Source organism: Columba livia, chromosome 9 (assembly GCF_036013475.1).
Source record: "Columba livia isolate bColLiv1 breed racing homer chromosome 9, bColLiv1.pat.W.v2, whole genome shotgun sequence".
In the NCBI taxonomy this organism is placed as follows: Eukaryota; Metazoa; Chordata; class Aves; order Columbiformes; family Columbidae; genus Columba; species Columba livia.
Genome location: NC_088610.1, coordinates 23,250,002 through 23,264,290, shown reverse-complemented (window position 1 = coordinate 23,264,290; position 14,289 = coordinate 23,250,002). Strand labels below are relative to the sequence as shown.

The 14,289-nt window shown below is 44.6% G+C and overlaps 1 protein-coding gene across 2 annotated transcripts in view; it reads left to right on the top strand.

Annotated features, from left to right (window-relative positions):
* HS6ST1 (heparan sulfate 6-O-sulfotransferase 1) overlaps positions 1-13,424 on the top strand; it is a 176,800-nt gene extending 163,376 nt beyond the window's left edge. For both annotated transcript variants that reach the window (XM_065073192.1, XM_065073193.1), the window contains one exon: positions 6,623-13,424. In XM_065073192.1, coding sequence (XP_064929264.1) covers positions 6,623-7,331 — 709 coding nt within the window. In that variant the 3' untranslated portion in view covers positions 7,332-13,424. The remainder of the gene's footprint in view (positions 1-6,622) is intronic.
* The last annotated feature ends 865 nt before the right edge of the window (positions 13,425-14,289 follow it).

Sequence of the window (14,289 nt, the reverse complement as noted above, 5' to 3'; positions counted from 1 at the left end):
AGCTGGGAGTGCGGATCGGTTCTCAGTGGCTCCTTGGAGCTGCTGTGACACACAAGACCCCGCTTTGCATAGACCTGAGATCAGGAGAAGCAGGTGAGTGGCTTCTGGAGCACCTGCACGCAGGTGTTCACATAAAAGCTGTTTGTTTAAGCAGTCTCAAAAATATGGCCAAATTGTGAAGGGGTATAGCCTCCAACTCCGTTCCTTTACAATAAGGGGTAGCTGGACTGAAAACCTCAATTTTACCAGCCAAAAACCACCTTTGTGTGTTTAGAAACCTGTGCTTTGGGTTGCATTCAGCTGAAAGAGTCCATCAGAGTTTCATGTTCCCATTCGGAAGAAAAGCACATCACTTTGTCTGTAGTACAAGAGCATTTTCTTCTGTGCCCAGCTCCTGGAGCAGTCCCAAAGTTGTTTTTAGGGGCTGGGACAGCTCAACAATCACTGCCTGGGGAACTGGCTCACGGGGACACCAGACCTGAGGACGAGTCCCCAAGTGAGGGGCAAGAGGGTAAGCAGAGCCCATGTAGTGTTTGTCACGTTTCCAAACATCCCATCTTTTAATGCTACAGGGTCCCAAGAGCGGAGACCATCAGGCAAAACAAACAGCGGTGCAAAATAAACCCGGTTACCAAAGCAAGCGCTGACTTGCTGTGACCCCCCCTCATTTACTGGAAAGGAAAACCGTGGACAGAGGTGTTTACACAGCCTGAGTGTTGGAGGATTAGCTTTGCTGGCCAGTTTCTTTGCTTTTGGTGTTTTGTGTGGAAACCTTTGTTTAAACATAGGGGACAGAAGAGGCTTGTTTATTTGTTTGTTTGGGGTTTTCTTTCTTTTCCTATGACTTTTAAAGGGCTGAAGAGTTTATTGTGTGTGAAATGCAGGAGGAGTCTAAATGAACACCAGATGAGAGGAAATAGACTGAGGAAAATTAGGGTTATTTGCTACCAAAGGAAATAATTATTGTACATATATTAAATTCCAACGTCTAACGAAGAGTGGTTTTTGTTACGCAAGAAATCTGACTGTAGAGTAAAAATGGGGGGATATGTTACCGAGTCTGGGCTTTCGAAGTGTAAGCGGGGGTTTGGTGTGCTGGTGGTAAATAAGGCAACTTTTGCCAAAGCGAGTGCTGAGGTTGGCTGGAGCATGTTCTGCACCCCGGTGTTTCCCACCAGAGCAGAAAGTCATTTTGTGGCCCTGTGCAGAAGGGTGAACCCCATTTCCATACATCTGATCTTTGTAGGTAACATTTAGTATGGCTGTATAATGAGACTATCAATTCCTTATAAACTTTCATCTGCCACATTCTCAGCTCATCCATCATTAGGGACACCTGACTCATCTTTATTTATTATTTACCTGTAAGTCATCGCTGGAGCTGCTCCTTTCAGAGCCTTTGGCCATTTTCAGTGAAGATAACAGCTGATAATCCCCTTAATTGTCTGTGTAAGGTGAGGGTTTAAGCGATCAGAGCAGGGATGACGACTGCTCCATTTCTTCTTTCCTTGGTTCCTGCAGACTAGGGCCGGGGCAGTGCATGTTTTTGTTTCACTGGTGGGAGGCAAAATCACTGGTTGTTTTAGTGATAAACTATTTACGGTGAGCACTGTTGGATAAGGAGTGCGTAATACATGGGCTTGGCTTAATGAGATGCCTTAAATCAGCCACAAATTTGACATTACTGCTTCTTTTAAAGAAAACAGAGTGTTTCTCATTCCTGCAAGCTGGCAGACACACTGTTTAGTTCAGTTAATTCAGCAAGGACACAGAAGGGTGTTTTTTTTTTAATATTTCTTTTCTTTAGCAGTAGAAAAGTTGCAGCCCGGGGGCACGTTGCTTTGACAGATTGGGGTTATATGGCTGAAGCTGACCTATGCAGCTTCCTTCACCTTCCCCCTCCTGGCAGGAGGGATGAAGAACCTGTGATTGGAAGTGGCTGTATCCTTATTCTGCTCTTTATCTGATGGAAGGCCACCACAGTAGTCAAGAAGGACTTGTTATAGATTTTGCTTTTCCTGTGAGGGACGCTTGAAAGCTCAGTGAATAACCGGTAGAAATAAAAAATAAGATATTTTGGCTGTGTGGGAGGGAAGCATTTAATCATAGCGAAGAATAGGGGATTGTACAGTCAAATAAGCAGCTCTTGGCAGACTTGAAGAGACCAGCAGTGGAAGTAAGAAGGGTGTATCGAGGAGGAGTGGAAGAACGCACAAATGGAAATGAACTGAAGAGAGATAATAGCATCATATTTAGAATCTGTCACTTTATCAGAATTACGTTGACTGGTTATTAGCAAAAGAGAAGGAATTGTTTTTTTAGAGGAAGAAGGGTTTCATTTCCCCTTCATTAGCCGAGGAACATGCTGACAGGAATTAAGGCAGAACATTACTAAATAGGGACTTCAGCCACTCCTTCATGTCTGCAAAAAAGGGCTATTTTTAACCCAGTGACTGCATTTGCAGCATGGCCCTGAAGAAAGAAAAAAGAAGCAGGGGGAAACAAAAAAAGAAAGACCAAAAACTCTACTGGCACCACTGCAAAACTAAGGCTGCTTTGTGCTGCGATGTGAGAATGGGACAGCGAGGTCCAGGGTGGGAATCATGCGGGGCAGCGGTGCCCCTGACGCCTGTGTCATGAAAATATGCCTCAAGTTAACTATTGTCCTCTGACCTCAATCCGTGCTGAAATGGGGGCTTTGCATAATCATTGAAGGAGAGGGTTCCCGCTCCAAAAGATGTTATGTTTTGAATTGCCCAAATAGACAAAGGAGACATTGTCAGCCCTTCACACAGGGGAAACAGAGGCAGAGAGAGATTTGTCTGGGGCACACAGGCTAATTTTGACAGGAGGGCACTTACACTCAAGTTTCCTGAATTCATTTGTGTACTACAACTGCAGGATTGCCCTTCCCTTCTAATATTGTATTTTTCTCTCCCTGAAACCTCAGTTGTAATACAACGTTTTTTTGCTCTGTTTAATAAATGCACCAGTGATTCTTTCCTCGGACAAAACTGCAGCTCGCACGTACGTCCCAGTTGCACTGCTGAAGTTGCAAATGGCCCAGGGAGCTTCAGGGGGATTTTCACGTTGGGACCACCAGGTCCAATAACGCAAGGAAAGGCAGAGGTGTGACTTCGGCTTCTGCTTTTCTTTGTCCTCCTGGGGAACACAACCCCATGCATATGTAGAAGGGGAGCCTGCAAATACTGCTCTGCCCAGCTTCACATGGGAAGAAAAAGAAATATCTTACTATCTAGAATGTCCATTTTTCTTGCTCAAGCTTGTTAACTCCGGGAAGGCCAGTGAGACTTGGCATGGCGTGACCAAACTGGGGCTGTTTGGGTTCTTTTATGAGGCAGTATTGAGTGGAACCATCTGGGCTTGGAGAGGACCACACTCCCAAAATGAGCCTTCAGGAATACTTTAGTTAAGTAGCTGTCTGGGGCACCATGCTGAAAGGAAGGGCACTCACAGCTGCCCATATTTTATGGGTTTATTTTATCTCTGATGACAAAGAAGAACTTATTAGTCATGTGTTTCCTCATAAATTTTAAGCCACTGCTGACAAGTGGCACTGCCTGTGTTCCCAACCACACGGGCACAAAGTTCCCCTGTCTTTCTGGCTCGCCATGTTAATAACAATGCTGCTAGTGGATGATGCTTTGGAGAGATATCTGACTGTGCTCTGAACGTAAAGGCAATCCCCAAGTTACAGTTTGAGAATGGAAACTTCAATATCTTAAGTATATCGGGTGAATATTTCCATGGTCATTCATCCCATGTCCAGGTGGCTCATCTCTCTGGTTCCAGAGGCTCCGGTCTGGCTACAGGTGTGAGGTTCATCTACCTGAGAGCTGGGTGAATCTGCACCTCTGAAACCAATATCCTTCCAGAAAGCTAAATACAGGTTTGGGAGCATAACTTTCAGTATGTCAATGGTGCACCTCAACTTAGGTGGTTTAAACTATTCTTTTACATTGCGGTATCTGTTTTGGTTTATTTATACCCTATTGGGGCAGCTTCCTAAAGTACCTCCAGGGCCTGGTCTCACTGCCTATATTCCAGTTTCCAAAGATACATCTTATCTCTCCTCCTCCAAGCACTTTTCTATGTGACAGACCTGGGGAGAGGCACGTTAAATTCAGTGTAATTTCAAAAAATGTAACGTTTTCCTATGCTTGCTATTCACTGAAATGAATCTTAGAGAGAGATCCCTCATGACAAAATATTTTCCAGTATCGCCTCAACTAATATAATAGTTCTTATAGTGCAGGTGTGAAGAAATCCATGTTTGCTCCTTAACCTTTTTTCAGTCTATGTCCTGTTGAAGCTGCCCCTGTTTCAGTGGACCCTAGAAGCTTTGCATGATACGTATTAATCTGATTTACTAAATCACTCCTAAAGTTTAAAGAGATAGAGAAAAGACAAAGTGGACTCAGGCTTACAGGAATCAGCTTCATGCTGGCTCTGCCACTGACACCCAGTTGACTTTACAACATCATTTAATATTTGTGGTTCCCTTGTCTACAAAATGCAGATACTAATTCTTCTTTTTTCCCCTATCTATACTTGTATAGACTGCAGGTTTGGTCAGGAATCAGCTCCTCCTGTGTGTTTGGGTACCTTACAAATGAGTCCCTCATCTTAGGTGAAACTTCAAATTGCTTTTGTAAGCATAATAATAATAATAATAATAATAGGCTTCAACCTGCTTCAGGAAAAAATACAACCTTTTGATTACATTGGTGTAAATAAAAAGTCCATGACAGCTCACAAGTCACAAAATGCTGGTCGTGTTTAGCGTCAGTGTCTGTTGCTCAAACATCTGGCATTCATCATGGCTTTCCTTTTCCTTCCCCTGTCATATTTCATCCCCATCTGTTTGAGGTTTCTTAGCACTGTCTATATAAATCGTAGCTGCATCTCAGTCTGGGTAGTTGAATCACTACAGGCTGCAATGTAAATGAAGGAATAAGAGGTAAATTTAAGCTAAGTGTTTCTCTTATGCACTCACTCCGCTCCCCTTCTTTCTCCCCCTTCCCTGTACACAGACAGTAGACAGTATTACTAGACAGCGTGATATCCCTGCTATGAAGACACATGGAAAAGTTTCCAAAAATAGCAAATGTTTTTACCAGCCCTAGTTCTGAAGGCAGAAAGCAGGAGAGGAGTTGAATCCTGAGTGAACACCCATTGCCATTGTTTCAAAGACCAAAATCTACTGCTTTGGAACTTTGACTTTGCAAGTCAATAATAAATTGGGAAACCAAACATTCCTTAAAATCAGACTTCCCGGGCAATGCCTTTGATGTATTTTCTTAAAATGAAATTACTCTTACTGCAGTAAATTAGGTTACTGCTAGGAAGAATAATATTGAGGGGAAATATGGATGTGTTAATATTAGCCAAAACAGATTTTTTTGCCTTTTTTTTTCGTCACAATGTGCACAGTGCCGTCCTCACGGCGAGCTCTCCCAGCCGGCCAGCGAGCCATCGCAGCATTCCAAGGGTGCATTTCTGGTGGGGAAGTGAATCCCCCACCACCAGCAGCCTGTGCGTTACCCTGCCGAGGCAGGTGTTCCCGTTCGTGCACAGTGTCACACAGCCCCATGTGCTGGGATTTAATTCCCTGCCAGCTTTGCCAGCTAGAGAAGGTATTTCCTTGCTCTAGAAGCACTCGGAGACAGTCCTGAGCTACTGGAAGAGAGGGGGGAAAGGGCCCGTTTCCCTCTGTCCATGGAGGGCTACTACAGATGGCCATCACTCTGAACCCCAGAACTTGACCAGGCTTAAGGTGGGCTGGAGCTGGAGGGTCTCTTGACACAATACAACTGTGATATTTCCAGTTCAAGAGGCAGCTTGTATGGTTGGGGGCTTCATTATACTTGGAAGTGCAAGAGTGCCCCATGTGACTGTGTGCTTCTCCTGGTTGTCTTGCTTTTTAGTCTCACGTATCAAAAGCGTGTCTTAAGTTTGTTTGAAGTGATAGCAGAACAGCTGAAATGAGAATAAACTGTTGCTACTATTGCTGGTTGTCAACTCATACCTTCTCTTTCTACAAAAAGTATTGCATTCGTGACTTCCCGTTATTTTTGACTGATGTTCCTGCAGTGTTCTCCTGCTACTCAGTGCAGGCCCCTGGGTTTCAGCTCAGCAGCCAGATGAATCAAGCAGCGTGTGTGTCCTGGTCAGCATCTGCACAAAGTGAAAAGGAAAGGCCCAGCGCGTTGCTGGGCTGTCCTGCCGAGCAGGTCCTGGCTCATTCAGAGGGCACGTGGTTGTGTGAAAGGCCAAGCAGCCCCTGAAGTCACAGTTGCGCTCTGAGGCTGGTTGATTGGTTGAATCCTGATGATTTGTTCTGACATTGCGGTGTGTTGCTAGAAATGGGTATCCCAGTGAAAGTGTCACCACTTGTCAATGATGGGCAATGAGAAAAAGAAACATGCATCTGATGTTGCACAAACTACTTTGCATGAGGTATAGTGCAAGAGTACAGAGAAAGGGATGCTGTGATGGTGATTTGCTCCTGCCTTTTTGGTAGCTGCACTAGATCTCAGCTTGCCAAGCATCTTTCTTTTTACTAGCAGAATATTTATTTTATTTTCTCTTCTTCTTGTAGAAAATTTTACTACATCACATTGCTGAGAGACCCCGTATCTCGTTACCTCAGCGAATGGCGTCACGTCCAACGAGGAGCTACTTGGAAGACCTCCTTGCACATGTGTGATGGCAGGACACCAACTCCTGAAGAGCTGCCGTCGTGCTACGAGGGCACGGACTGGTCGGGCTGCACACTGCAGGAGTTCATGGATTGCCCCTATAATTTGGCCAACAACCGTCAAGTGAGGATGTTGGCTGACTTGAGCTTAGTGGGCTGCTACAACATGTCTTTCATTCCCGAGAACAAGCGAGCGCAGATCCTGCTGGAGAGCGCAAAAAAGAACCTCAAAGACATGGCCTTCTTTGGCCTGACAGAGTTCCAGAGGAAGACTCAGTACCTGTTTGAGAGAACTTTCAACCTGAAATTCATCCGGCCCTTCATGCAGTACAACAGCACAAGGGCCGGAGGGGTGGAGGTGGATAACGACACCATCCGCAGGATCGAGGAGCTCAATGACTTGGACATGCAGCTCTATGACTATGCAAAGGACCTCTTCCAGCAGCGCTACCAGTACAAGCGGCAGCTCGAGAGGATGGAGCAGAGGATAAAGAATCGGGAAGAGAGGCTTCTTCACCGGTCCAATGAAGCGCTTCCCAAGGAAGAGACCGAAGAGCAAGGACGCTTGCCCACTGAGGACTACATGAGCCATATTATAGAGAAGTGGTAGCCTAGGCAGACTTTTATATTAATGATATTCTAGGGTTTCCATATAAAAGATCATGGAAGTAAAATTACAAAAAAACAACAGAAGTATTTTATTTAAAAGCAAGTCTGTAAAACAGAAGATAGATTGCTTCCTTAAGCGTAGGGTCTTTTTACTGTTTCTTACAACATCGATGAGATTCTTAAAAAAAAAAGAAAATAAATGCATAAAAATAAAAAAAGGGTCAACATTATAATGCAGAGGTAAAAAATGCACAAATGCAGCTACCCACTCTTAAGGCCAAATACAAAAGGATGTTTCTTATCCTCACAATTCAAACACAAATGGCAGAAGTAGGATTTAAAAAAGAATCTGTTTATCCCCTGAGCATAATGACATACATAATTAAAATACAAGGAAACAGAGGTTTTCTTCTGCGGGTGTTTTTGGAGGTGGGATGGGAATCGCATTATGATAACGGTGACGAAGCTGAGGATGTGCTCCCCTGTCAGGCTGGGTCTGAGCATAGAGGCGGTCACTTGGGTTCAGCTGGCAGCCACTGCCGGGAAGTAGAGCACCATGAAAGTAAACAAAAAGGAGACAAACGTCAGAGGATGAGAAACATTAAAGCAAATTGACTATGGCCTAGGATATCTACTTAGCACAGTGGTTTTGATACATTGCACTGGTATCACATATACATACGCAGCTTCATCACAAAAATAATTGGGAATTCACGCGCAGATTTGTTTCACAGACAGGTCCCAAAACAAGTTAAAAGCTGATCAAATTCTCTGTAGGCTCAAACATGCATTCACATGCCATCCTGTCACCCCACACAGCTGCCACTCATGCCTTCATCAGTACTGTGTGTTAGCAGCACATGCAAACCCTATCCTCATACTGAAAAAAGGAAGAAGTAGCTAAATAGCAATACTCCCTCATAAATCTGCACAAGTTCCAGGAAGACCCTACAAATAATCAGTTGTTAACGGGAACATGACGAGGGGGTGATTTTGTTTTGTTTGTTGCTATGTGAAATACTGAACTAGAACAAGCGTACAGACGTACCTGTAGCTGTAGTTTTTCAGTTACTTTTATTTGCTTTTATCAAGAGATGATGGGCATCAGCCTGCTTCCAGTGAAGTCACTAGAACTGATTTAAGTGGGAACAGGATGGGGCTCTCTTCCAGAGCTGTGAAAATTTCTGACTATGGGTCTGAATTAATTATGAGACAGTGCACATTGTCTTTTGGCAGGGTGCCTGTTCTGCAGCTCTTTCTTTAAATGAACAAGCTGTGTTCATAAAACTGGAAAGGGGAATCATGGATGATGTTTTCTTAGTCTCAGACCACTTTCAAAGCAGAACCCTTTCTCTTTCAATGTTGTTTTTTAGGGACTCATGTAAGTTTAATCCTCCAGTGTGGTGACAGTCTAACCAGGTTCTGCTTATTGACTTTTGAGTCACAGAACAACAATAACTTCTCTAATTCCTCTTCCCACTCACCAAATTAAAGTATGGCTTATTTTCTTGCTGTTGCAAGCACTTCTTTGTTTCGCTGGAAGCATGGAAATGAAGCAGTTTTTGCCTGTTTCACGTCTCACGCCGTCATTGCTCAGCCTGTAAGACCTGAACCAGCTATTGTTTGGGGTAAACTATGAACTAAATGGAATATGATTTGATTTTCAAAGGCCATGTTAACTGCAGATCAAATATGGCATTGAAGTCACTGGAGGAGAGGCAGAGAGCTGACGCATTCAGTTTTAGCGTGTCGTTTTTACAGTGTCCCTTTCCCATCACATGAATCCACTGAAGTGCTGCTTGTTTTGTGTTTCAATTCGCTCTCTCTGCCTCTGTACGCACCTTCCAACAGCTTCAAATTCAGACTGAGTTTTGCAAAGGAGGTGGCTGCCTTTAGCGGAGGAGCTGCCTCATTTCTTGTGCACACACCTTGCTTTTGGAGGTGTCCTTCTCCAGAAGAGTGAAGATGATGACTAAAAACATTGACTAAAAAAAATACAAATGGCACTTTGGCTTCAAATACAACCCTGTTACTGCCTCCATCCAAAGTCCACTGAAGTCGAAGGATGTCTTTCCTACCGATTTCAGGTGGATTTTGATGGGCTCTGCACCCTGGTGCTGCCAGGTGCCCAAGCACACGCTCGTCCATCTCCGGGCACGGTGGGACGTTGTTCCTCTTGCATTGGGCTGGTGCCACTATTCCGTAGTGGTGTCACTGTCTTAACGTTCTGCCACAAAACGGCCCCTGTTCCCAGAGATGTATAGCTTGGCCACAAGCGTTTCCTCCTAGCTGAAAAGTGGGAAGCAAAATGAAGCAATTTTTGGTTGTTGGCTTGGGGGCAGAAGGTATTGCAAATCCATTTGCTCATCCCTGAATTCCAAGACTGGGAGGAGCTATGTCTGCTGTTTCCCAGCGCTTCTATGCGTTGCTGTAGCTAAAGAAAACATTTATATTTAAAAAATGCAATTTTACAGGCTGTTTACCCACAAAAGTGATACACAAGATATAAAAAGCAACTGGTTTATCTGCACAGTCTCCAGCTTTCCCCAAAGGCTTTTCGCTGCGCATCCTGCATCATGGATCCGTAATGCACAAGCGGTTACTGCAGCTAATTAATCCCTGTCGCAGGTGGCAGCGGCGCAGCAGGTCTGTGTGTGCCGGCACGCACCTCTGAGCGCCGTTCCGTACCCAAGGCCAAATCCTGCTCTCGCCGACCAAAAGGTGACATTGAACGGGACTGGGTGTGATTAGGACCTGTTACGTTATCTGCTGTGGTTTGCCCACGTTGTTTCTGTGTTATGGGCCCTGAGTAACCAGCTGGATTTTAATGGATCTGTCTGCAGCATTCCCTAAATCAGAAGCAGCCTCTGACCCTGGAAGCATGTCAGTACAAGACCTTGTTACAACATTTTCTTTGTAATATATTACAGTAACAAGCAAAAGAGATGAAACAATATTGAAAATTGTCTTGTTAACAGTTTCACTTCAACCCACAAAAGGAGGGCCAACCTCAGTTTAGCACCACAGCAGAAATTTCTATATTCAAATGCCTCAGAGTCTCCACCTGTATGTTGAGAATAACAAATTTACACACTGTAAAAACTTACACCAAGGTATGAGAAGTACAGGGCAGTTTGAATCAGATTCTAAGTATCAGAAACAAAGAGAATGACCCAAAAGCCATCACTCACCCTGGCTGCTCTGCTGGTCTCTTCACAGCTGTAGGTCGTGTTTTAAATTAATCTAAGTGCTGTGTGCCAGAGCATGGGTTGCAGGACGTACCTGGCACTGTCTTCTTCCTTTAGTGGGTTTAAGGGAACTTTCTTAACATAATGTGAGTGTAGTTTTTTGTGATTTCTATGTACTACAGTCTGAAGTGGTACAATTTCTTTTTATTTTTAGGACTGATTATGTGATGCTACAATAACATGAAAAATGCGTAGTTTTTGAAATGGAGAATAGCTTTAAGGCACTCCAGCAGAAGTAGTGGCCAGATAGCACAGTCTTGTTCAAGATCTGCCCCTTTCTTCCAAAATGTTTTTCCTGTGACTTCCAGACACACTGAGACTACGTGAAGTGTTCCTTCATGGGGCCCATCAGTGCATCACGGTCCAGACCAGGATAGGTGAGTGCTGGGTACAGCCAGGGCAGGCGCAAGGTTGTCACCCATCTCTTACTGGAGATGGTGAGGTGACTCCCCTGGAATTCAGATTTGGCCTAGTTGGGTGCTTACCCATCCCACGGTGTTTCTGCCGTGGTTCTGGGGTTACCCCGTGAAAAGCCTTTACAAAAGCTGAGGAGGCATAAGGTGTTTCTAAGGGTTTATGCAGTGAGTGGTATTAGTGTGAGGGAGCATTTTGGAGAGGCAGTTGTCAGTACCAGGGCAAAGACGATGGCTCAGCCTCTGCCATCCCGCACTGTGCTGCCCCTCGCAGACAGGATTTCCTAGCGGACTCCATCCTGCTTTGGGAGGGCGGAAAGGCCAAGATGCTGCAGTGCTAAGGAGGACGAGGATGGTCTTTTTTGCTTTTAGTCACCTCAGCAGTGTTAATTTCACTGCTTGGTAGGTGGTGTTGCTGAAGAAAACTTTTTATTGCTCACTCATCTCATCCCAGCTAGCTCTGTCAAAGGCACTGGCCTCTTCCAAAGTCTTCCAGACAGTCAGATTCCACCTTGTACCCTACCCAGGTCACCAAATCCAGGATTGACTGGTAGGGTTGCAGACCCAGGCTGTCGTGGGGTTCAAAGTCATCAAAAAAAAAACTCTCAATAGTGCATCAGGGTGAATTACTGACTTGCCTGAATTTCTCCCTTTGTGCCCAACAATTCGGAATAAATGGGGAGCCCTTCAGGTTGATATTTTTGCAGCCTGTAGTCCTTTACTTGCTTACAAAACTGGAATGGCAATAGAAGCAGCACAGGGAGGGTCCCAACAAGCTTTTGAATCCTCTCCCCCAGGGCTGTAGCAGCAGAAAGGGCAGCGCAGTTGCTAAGAGTACGAGCGAGACGGAAGGACCACCACAGAGGCACTGCAGACACCTGTCAATGAGGAGGTTTTCCTTCTGAACCCATCAAATCACTTCACAGAGACCACTGAGCAGCTACAGAAGGTAATGACTGACAGTGCAGAGCAGGGCCTGACCAAGGTTTATTTCCTGGGGTTGAAAGCTTCTCTGGCTTCTTACTGACATTTAGTTACTGAGACTCCCTCGTGTCCCACAGAATATTTCAAAGGTCTCAAAAATGCATAGCACTGCAGAAATCTGCCACACAGACCATGCTAAATGCTGTATTTCCAGGGCTGTAACTGGGTATGCAGCTCACACTATCTCCTGGAATCCAATCACAGGGCTGGCTGCGTCACATTTTTGTTCTTGTTTTCACTAAGACGAACAGATCGCGTTCCGGCGGCAGAAGCGCATGCAGGATTTGCTGCCTGAGCAGCAGAGCCAAGCCCTTAAAGCAGCGCTCAGTCGGCGGCAGCTCAGGTGAAGCAGCGGGCAGCGGAGCTCGAGTCTGCACACAGTCCGGGCTGTCCATGGGTGTTTGTCCTGCCCCATCCGCAGCTGTTCTGCCAAGGGGAGCGCAGTCCCGGTGAGCACGTGGGTATTAACGCCTGTACTGTCCCAGCTGCAGGTGGTTTGCTCTAATTTCTAGCCATGCAAGCGTGAAAAAACACAAAAAATAAGGATTTGCAAATGAGTTTGTCTCATCCCTCAAAGCCCCACAATTCCACATCCCTCCTTCCCCCCAAGCGTCAATTCTGCAGACTGGATTGAGAGAGCTGTACTATAATGAATAATTTTATATTCAAATGGTTTACTGAGCATGATTTGTTTTGTACATATTGGAATATGATTTAACTTATTGCCCCTTTTCATCTTTTCTTTTTTTTCATAAGGAAAAGACAAAAATCCCCACCCTCTCTCTCAATGTGAAGTTCCGCTGTGTTTGTGTGCAGTCTGCCAGGCAAACACGCCACAGCCACAGGATTTCTCACCATCCTACTGGTATCTGATTTTATTTTTCACTGGCATTTGTTTTTGTCTGAGGCTTTGCATATATTGTCCCTTTTTTCCCCTCTGGTGCACAGACTGCACAGGGAAGGGAAAGGGCAATGCAGGCATGACTTTTTTTTTTCTCCTTCCCTATTTCTTGTGTATTTTACCTACCAAGGAACTCGGTTGTTACCTTCTAGGAGTTGTGTGGCTGAGGGTAAAACAATACAACTTTCTCCCCACCCACCTTCCATCCTTCATGTTGTAGATCAAGCAGATTCAGCTTCTCTGAAAGTGATTGTGGCTGGAGTCATTCCATTGGGCTGAATGTGTACGGTTTGCACTTCTTTTTTTTTCCCACTTCAGGAACTTAAAAACAACAAAAAAATAAAAGACAACTGTTTAACTTGAGCCAAGTAACACTTAAAGCTTTATATATTTATTTATAGCATCTTACAAAAAAAAAAAAAAAGGTGTTAAAAGGTTTTTTTTCTTTTCTTCCACAAGAAAAATTTGATTTAATAAGAATAATCATCTAATTGTTTCTGTCTAGATCAAGAATGAATGTTAGCAGATGAAATAAACCCTAAAGCTGAGCATGTGTTGTGTGTGTTGTCCTTGCGGTGGCCTTTGGGTGCCGTCTCAGTGCGATACCTCTTGCCATCCTGTATCACAGAGAGATAACGCCGTCAGTGCAGCTCATGGACAATATTCATTTTCTGCTGAAAAACAAGCTTCCTAACACAGAAATACTCAATCACAAACTGCAGCCTGGATATTTCTATTGTTACAGCTAAGCCAATATTACTTAAAACTCCTAAGCCCTATTATATTTTAAAAATTAATTATTAATACCTTTAATACTGTATAGTCATCTTCGTTTTCTTTTTCAGAGTCATTGCAGTGAACAGATTTGCAGGCAATAAACGTTTGTCGTTACACCAAGTATCACAGGGTAATCGCCAGGACTTTTTTGTTTGATATTCAGAAATACGTTGACCAAACATGATTTGTGTCCTCCACTTAGAGAACTGAAGTAAGTTGTGTACTTGATTTTGATACAGCGGGAATGAGTTTGGGGATAAGAAAACATTAACAGTTTATAAAGGTGCCGCAGTTTGGAACGTGGCGCCACTGCGGCAGCTGCGGATCGCTCTGGGGTTGGCACACATGGGCTGGTGGCCCGTGGCCTTTCCGAGGGAGCAGCAGCTGGAGCTGGACACGGCCCGTCCTGCCGGATGGAGCCCTGTGCTGTGGCACTGTTCCGCTTTGGAAAGCACAGCTTTTCTCCTCTTTTACCTTCCTTTCTGTAAAGACTGAAATAAACTCTTGCTCACATGAAGCCTGTGCAGGCGAAGCGCTTTTTTTGCATGTGGTCTTTCTGCACTATCTTTAATATGGTTGTTCGTCTCAGTGCTAGAAGCCTCTAGGGCAGGAGTGCAGCTGGCAAGCAGAGGGAAG